Here is an 8,757-nt window from a genome sequence, read left to right as displayed (position 1 = left end):
GTTTACTTATTATCAATGTGCAACTGACCAACAAATAACAATTCACACATCTCGGTTTCAAGAATATACAATGTTATTGTCTCACTAATCACCTGTGATAAATCCATGAAGTGATTCAAGTGAGCGTGGGTTTAATCCAATACTCTAAATTTATCAAAGCATTCTTGAACTCTGCAGCAAACTTGCGCTATGCCTAAACACTTTAGAAAATCTACAGACAGATTCATGACAGTCTTCCTTCATACCTACTTCCAATGTATTACCAACTGTGGAGGTTCGAATAACCCGGTTATTCTGGAAGTCGAAACATGCAAAGAGAAACACAATGATAATACTTAATCCTATATGACCCCAAACTTGTGAGTATAAATAAACCACCTATATTTAATCACCATATTGATTACTCATTATTCATTGTTTAATGTTTCAGATAATCAACTTGATACTTGAATTATAACCACAATTGTCCCATGCTCCAAGCATGCACACTTTGGTTTCCTATGGTCCATACTTTGTGAAATAGATCAATTGAAAAACTTTTCCAACGAAACTTATTTCACAATCCCCAATCCTCATCATTAGTGTAAGAATACCAAATTCTTCCCACTTTTAGAATATGTCAGATTCTAACATTTTATGCAATGATCCTTTCCTAATGTCATAGCACAAAGTCACCAAGACTTGGCTAAAGAAAGTACAAAGTATTCTATCAGAAATTGTTACAAAACAATTCTTTAGATGTGATGTCTCTCACTCAAAGTACATTCCTTTGAACATCCTTTTTGCATAAAATTTTCTAATATAGACATAAATTCTTAATTTCCAATTCCCAATTATGGAAAAATTTCCATATTTGCCATATGACAACTCATTATAAATAGAATCTTGTCTATAATGTCGATATGGTTATCCAATACTATACTTCTAACTACTCACAAGCGAGCAATCCTCATCGAACTTTGGATCACCCTTTGATAGTTGTTTAATTATTTTAGTTAAAACCGGTTATAGTCCCTTTTCCCTCTTAATTCCCTAGGCATTTGGAAAATTTTAGAATGGTTAAATATTATAGAATATGCAATCGATCCTATACTAGAAGCGTATGGGACACGATGCATAATGTCTCTCATAAAGACATGATACTTTATTAGTCTTCTACCATAACATTTTATGTGCCATGTTCTCACAATTTGAACTATGAAGAGGGATGCCGTAATCATCATCGAATTTTGAGAATGCATTACGTATCCTTGACTAAATGTTATTAAAATTTCTCAATCTAAGCTTTTAGATTTTGAAACGAAGTATAATATTCCCTCCCTTAATTATAGCAAAACAACTTTTCAACCCCTACAACTTTGCAAAGTGAATCTATGTTTTCTATAATTAATATTGCTAACTTGCAATACTTAAAATAATAATCATGCTCCCACTAACATGATGATTATCTCATCACTAGCATAACACTTATGCTCACACTAGGTTTGATATGTATTCAGAAAACAACTGAACTTCCAGAAAACAATACTTATTGAATTTCTTAAGTTCATATTTCTAATACCTGATGCTTTGATAAGCCTTTATCTAATGTTCTTAATCTCGTACACCTTTCCTTAAATATCTCACATGTGTGTCTAAACTAATTCAGAACTTATATCAACAAGTCCCAAATGTCCAGACTAATTTCCAAATCTCACAATTCGAACTATGAAAAGGGATGTCGTAATGATAATCGAATCTGCGAATACAATTTTCACAATCGCTATCCTTTTAAAATCTCTCGTAGTGAAAGCGTTTCCTCACAACCATTTTCATGAATGGAGAGAAACCTTATGACACTTAGGTTTATCTGGTGTATGTGTTCCTATCCATATGAATTTGTCATAACATAATCATAAGATAATGTTTGTGATAAATCTAACTCTTATGGATCGAACTTGTTCAGACTTGATTTCTCGCCTTATGGAATCACAAATGCCCACCATTGCTTCTAGGTTGTTAAGCAGCTCACCTTTTCCTTTCAATTGACTTTCTATTGATCAGGGTGCCTTGCCTTTATGCAATCAATTGAGAACTCATAGAACTCATATGCATAGTTGACTCAAACTTGAATGACACAGAAACAAGATTATGTCAACACGAGAGGTCGCAAACCTCAAGTCGTGTGCTAGTTATTAACTATCATTTTATTCTTGATTTAGCTCTCAAACTTTTCAAGACAATTGAGACTCCGACTGACCTCCTAACATATATGATTCTCTTGTCAATGAACTTTCCTTGACAAAACAAATATTCAAGAGTTAGTGTGAAATCCTATCAAGATTATCACTTCACTCAATTGGTTCTGGTTGGTCTTTGTCTTCAGCAAGACATCATAACTTACCAATTTCAAATGTGCAAGAATAAGAAACTTTCATTATTCCACATTTGATAAGTGTTATAAACCTACAAAGTGTGTCATTAAATGTCGTCATCTTAACTCTATTACTCGATATTGGAACGAAGTATGATCAACCTTTTCAATTTGAACCATTTCAGCAATTCCAGTTCCTCTTCTTAGTCATACAAATGCACTAAGACTCACTTAGAGGATCAATTGAGCTATGGTTCTTAATTATTAATTCAATCATAAAACATGATAAAAGGTACTCTCCCCTCTTCTTAGAATGGAGAAATTTTTATCTTCATGCCTTATTGATCCTTATTATTCATCCTGCCTTTCATTGAGACCTTTCCAATGATGCAGAATTATACTTAAACTTGTAAGCATAGCCATATTCACCAAGCTTTTGTCAAATCATGATGAATCTATTATTTTTCTTTGTGGTGGACTAGACCATTGCACAACATTGCCTACTTGATCTCTTAGTCCTTCACTTGACTCTTTGTCAATGAATTAGTCTTAAATTTCCAAATACAAAGTTTCTCATTCATCACACAAACCAAGTTGTACGATTCCAAGTTTCTGTCCAATTGAAACTTGGGTGATGAGAATATTTCCTAATTTGGCAAATTCTCGACATTTCTACAAATAACATAATTAAGAATCAAATCCATTATTGCTAACAATAGAAATATACAAACATCAATTTTTCATACAAGCCATTGCAAGGATAAATAAATAAGACAAAAAAAAATTATTTTATTGCGAAAAAACTTTGTCCTTACAATCCAATTCAAATGAAAACTATGCTATTACATATCTCTTAGCAATCTACCCTAACTCTAAAGTAGCAGCTCACAAATCTAATCTTTGAATCCGTGCAATCAAAATCCATTTCTTCATGATCAGATTCAGCATGCTTCTTCCTTAAGCTTCCTTTCTTTTCTTCGATCCTCAAGTAGAGCCATACATTTTGACTCTCCCATATCTTATATCTCTTAGGTAGTCAGGGCAACTTCGTCTCGAATGCCCCTTCTTTTTGCAATAAAAGCAAATGGACTCCTTTGGCTTAGCATATGGGACAATCTCAGCCTTTTCTGGACTTCCAATGTTGCCAATGTCCAATGAAGTTTGGGAGTTCGATTGACCAATCAAATTTGCTTTACCAGTGCACCAAATCATCGCTGATTCGGCTGCAATTAGCATGTAGGTCAAATCCATGAGGGTCATGTTATGTTCCATCATATAGTACTCTCTTACGAACTCACTATATGAGTCAGGAAGTGACTGAAGAACCCATTCTACAGCCAATATCTCTGGGAAATCGACACCCAACATCCTCAACCTGTCAATGTCTGACTTCATTTTTAAGACGTGTGTACACACAGGTTGTCCATTTTCATGTTTCATTTCCATTAGGGCTTCAGTGAGCTTGAACTTTTCAAGCCTTCGTTCATGTGGGTTAGGGAGAACAATAGGAGGAGGTGGAGGAAGTAAAGCATGACTCTCATTTCTTTAATCGTATCATGGAACGTCATCTTCATTTGGAAAACTTGTTCCAAGGGATTTCGGAAGACCATTGTTATATTTAGACATCTACAAAACGGGAGAAAATTCAAGTAAGTTGATAAGAATCCTTGATGTAACACCCAAATGAAACATCAAGGCTAGGATCCAACACAATACTCTACAGCCTAGATGAGCGATGCCGTAATATAGTTGCAGAATATTTGAAGGTAGGTAAATGACGATTTACCAATTTCCACCATGAAAAATGAAAAAGAAATTTAAGTTTTAAATGTATTGAAAACTCCTAGATCCTTTGAGATTTATTGAACTTTTCAATGGCATGTTTAATCTAGATTATTCCCTTCAAGTTTGCGACTAGGATGCCGAGGATCACAAACAAGGTGTGAATAACCATGCGAATCAACATGGTGCACTCAATGCTACTATCACCTAATCAATGTGTCGGTTAGCCACACACACTCAATTGATCTATGATAAACATAGAGCCACCCTTTGCTACCAATGTCAATCCTAAATTAGTGTGCCGGTTAACCACGCACGCTTCACTAACGTTTGACAAGGGTACGAAGTGTAATTCCATGGACTAGCATACAATTTCACATTTTGTCTAAAGTAACTATGATTTGGGAATTTGTAAAAGCATTTAGTTACTTTGTTCTTCATTATACTTATAATGGAAGGTTGTGTCATATCCTACTCGTTAGGCTAACGACCCTCCACTAGTCAAGAGTGCGGTGGGTAAGAGTGGATACCATTCAATCGCCATTTTATAGGCGATTTCCTTAAACACCCCTTATAGACCAGCTTCGTGAATGAGGCCTACTAACGGTAAGACTGCCTCTTTACTATATATATATATATATATATATATATATATATATATATATATATATATATATATATATATATATAATATTAGACTTTTAATGTTACATATTGTATAAGGGTGTATTTCATACTTTTAAAATACTAGGGTTTTAATCATATTTAATTTTTTCGAAAATTAAAACTTTTTAATTTTAAACTCTTAAATATTAAAATACTATTTTAATAATTATCCAAAATTAAACAATTAATTTAAAATTATTAAATCGTGTAGGATTTTCTATTAAATTAAACAATTAATTTAATCTAATCCCATATCCCCTAAGATTTGAAAATTTTATGGAATGGGATAATTCGTAAGATCTTTAATTATCTATTTAAGGAATCAAGGATAATTACAAGATATGGCATTATCCAAATCCCTAAAATTTGGGAATCATATCTAGGGGACAAGGCAAATTTCAAAATTCTAGGGTTAGACAACCCTAAAATCGAAACCTTAGGGCCGAAGGAAAGGGTTTAGGAAACCCTACCAAAATTTCAAAATCTAGGGTTTAGAAACCCTAATTTCGAAAATCAAGCCTCCAGGGTTTATTAGCCATAAACCTTAACTATCATATTCATACATATGAATCAAATCTAATTGAAAACAAAAACCTAAGGCTTTGATACCACTGATGGGTTTTATACATAGCAAACAATCCTATGTGTGCATGCAACCCTAATTTGAGGATCTATGTTTTTCACTATTGGACATACAAACATTGAACACAAAAACTTGAAAACCCTAGGAGGCACATGTAATTTTCAAAATTAACATATACATAGGGTTAGGATACATACCTTGATTGTTATATTATAATAACAATCAAATCATTGAAGACCTTGAACTTTGGTAGCAAGCGCCACAAGTGTCGTGCCTCTAATGGCTCACAAACAAACCTAGCAACCAATGATTACTATGGAGAGAGAAGGGAAGTGAAAAATTCGGTTCTAAGCATCTATTGGAGTGCCTTAGACGAAATCTAACCTTATAGGGGTTTATATAGGTGATAAGGAAGGTTTAGGATAAGGCAGGTGTATCTTAGATAACCCTAATCCTTTAACTTCCTCCCTAAGGCTTCCAAACCACCCTTAGAGCCCAAGGAAACCCTAGGACACTCTAGATTTCGTTCCCCACCTCTAAGGGAGGTTCTAGAATGCTTCAATGCTCAACTTTTGAACATTGTCACCTTTAGTCCCTGCAGTTTCAATTAATTCCTTAAATCCTAAAACTAATTCCAAATTAATTTCTGATTAAATATTAATTAAACAATATGATTTCTAATCAATATATTATATCCATAATACATTAATAAATCATTTATCTTGATTTCAAATTAATTTATTAACCAAGTAATAAATTAATAAATTATTCTTTTCTCTCCAACAATTATCCTATTCCATTGCCAGGCTTGAAGGCAACCCAAAAGGACATTACTACTATCAAATCAAGTACATACCAATTATAGTTATGGGCTTAGACACCTAATCCAACAGTATCTTCCTTTAGCATAATTTTCATATAACAATAATTATCACACCAACATTGATTGACCTCCTTTTGAGATGCTCTATGGGAGAACATTCAAGACCCCGATTTTTTTTGGGGGAGGTCGGTCAGCGAGTCATAGGGAGTACCAAGGTGGTACTCAAAACCACTGAGTTGATTTAGCAGGTTCAGAGTTGACTCCTAATGGCTCAAAGTCGGCAGAAGAGCTATGTTAGCAAGATCTGGAGTTTCAGGTTGGGGATATGGTTCTCCTGAAGGTGTCACCTTGGAAAGGTGACATCCGATTCAGGAAGAGAAGCAAGTTAGGCCCCAGGTACATTGGTCCTTTTAGGGTTTTGGCCCGGATGGGTCGCATTGCTTATTGCTTGGATCTTCCTAAGGAGCTTAGTCAAATCCATATCACATTCCACGTCTCTCAGTTGTGGAAGTGTTTAGTGGATGATTCCGTGGTGGTTCCATTAGAGAATATTCAAATGGATGATCACCTGAATTATATTGAGAGACCAGTGATGATACTTGACCGGAAGATGAAAACCTTGAGGAACAAGGTTGTTGAGTTGGTGAAAGTTCAGTGGTTGCTTTGCAAGGGTTCTGAATGGATGTGGGAACCGGAGGATGAGATGAGGGAGCACTACCCAGAGTTTTTTAGGACGGCGGACTTCGAGGATGAAGTCTGATTTAATTTGGGGAGAATTGTAACATTCACAAGTTGGTATGTTCCCTTTTAGTCCCTTTAACGAAAATTGTTAATAGAGTAAGCTTGGTGTACTAGCCCATTATCTGATCATGGGTTTCACCCACGTACCTATTTAAACAACTTAAACCACCTCTTCAACATTTATTGACTAGTCTCCATCTCCGTATACCCTGAAAATGAAACCCTAGGTGCATTTGGCGAGATTTGAGATTGAAAGTGAGTTTGTTGGTGTTTTGTGGTAAAGAATAAAAAGAGAAACACCTGGAGGAATAGATTAAGCTTATAGATCCAGAGTTACCTTCATATTTGTAAGCCTTTTGAGGTAAAAAGATCTCACCTTGATGGTCATTTATGCTAGATCTATTTTATGGTGCTATTTATGCATTTTTGAGCCTTTTGAGTTAAAGTTGAGTTTTTGATCTACTCTAGAAGCGATGAAAGTTAGATCTTAGCTCCATGGAGGTCCCTTATTCATAAAAAATGTAACTTTGTGAATGATATTGGTCCATGCAAGTGTTAAGAGCTTTATTAAAGATTCTTTTTGAGTGTTGGGTTCCATTAAGCCCTGTATGGGTGTAATGTTGGCGACTTTATGTGTTAAGTCACCATTAGGGACCAGATCTAAGAGTTTGGTAAAAGGTATTAATTGTTTAAGTGCTTAATGAAGTGGTTTGGTAGTCTGGGGAGTACGTTGGGCGTACACAGCTGGTACGCTATGCGTACTGACCCTGCAGGAAGTACGCTAAGCGTATGAGCTTAGTAACCCCACGTACTCAGTAGATGGATGCATGGGCTTGGCATTCATAGATTTGGTACATGCTTTGGATTTGTAATATTGGGCCTTGTTGGGCCATTAGACTTCTGATTTGGGCATTTGACTAGCATTTTGGTCTTCCTTGTATTTAGGCTCATGATGGGTTTTGGGCCTAATTTGGAAGATAGGACCATATTGGGTTGTGGGTTTCCATTTAGGATTCGGGCCATTTGAGTAGTTGGGTTGGGCCTTGGTTTTGGGCCAAGTAAGAAAAAAAGGGTAAAATGGTCTTTTACCATGGTTATGGGTCAAGTAGATTAGAATCTTGGTTACGGGTCGCGATCCAAATATTAATTGGATATTAGTTTGATGATGTTAGCGTTGGGATTTTTCTGGACCAGCAGACTATATTCATTTGAGTGTTTCAGCAGCTAAAGGTGAGTTTCCTAACCATGTTTAGCAGGTTGAAGGCACCAATACCAACTTATGATTTGCTATGTTTAGGATGCTAGATGTCTGCATGACTCTTGCGTATGTATGTGTATGTATGTTTACCGGTCAGGGCTCGATGACCATATTGTATGTTATTTATCTATGTGATTATTGTTTGTGTTATGTGTTTATATGTTTATATGTTTATATGTTTATATGTATGTCGGGAGGGGCCTGATTCCAGGTAGGGCACGATGACTAACATATATGTATACCAAGCAGGGCTTGATGTCGGGCGGGGCCCATTATATGTTTATTATGTATGGTATGTGATATTTTTGGGAACTCACTAAGCTTTGTGCTTACAGTTTTAACTTTATGTTTTCAGGTACTTCTGGTTTGAAGGGAAAGAGCTCGTGATGATTTCCCATTGACTATTGGAAATGTTGTTTTATGTATTTCGATGGAATCTACGCGTACCCAACTCTTAAATCGATCTTATAAAAGATCGTGTTACCATGGAGTTCATTCAAGAGTTCATCTACAGTAGATATCAGGAAGAGATCTCGAATTGTGTCGACGTT

At 35.5% G+C, this 8,757-nt stretch overlaps 1 protein-coding gene across 1 annotated transcript; it reads left to right on the top strand.

Moving 5' to 3' along the window:
• Nucleotides 1–6,634: 6,634 nt before the first annotated feature.
• LOC145002938 (uncharacterized) lies at nucleotides 6,635–6,967 on the top strand. The gene has a single exon (XM_078962115.1). It carries the CDS (start codon nucleotides 6,635–6,637, stop codon nucleotides 6,965–6,967), a length of 333 nt encoding a protein of 110 aa, XP_078818241.1.
• The last annotated feature ends 1,790 nt before the right edge of the window (nucleotides 6,968–8,757 follow it).

Source organism: Lactuca saligna, chromosome 6 (assembly GCF_052625555.1).
Source record: "Lactuca saligna cultivar CGN05327 chromosome 6, ASM5262555v1, whole genome shotgun sequence".
In the NCBI taxonomy this organism is placed as follows: Eukaryota; Viridiplantae; Streptophyta; class Magnoliopsida; order Asterales; family Asteraceae; genus Lactuca; species Lactuca saligna.
Note: the sequence above shows the minus strand (reverse complement) of the source record. Positions and strands in the feature narration are given on the sequence as shown.

Excerpts from the sequence above, each read along its gene's own strand:
- LOC145002938 (XM_078962115.1), top strand. The coding sequence starts at position 6,635 with ATGGGTCGCATTGCTTATTGCTTGGATCTTCCTAAGGAGCTTAGTCAA.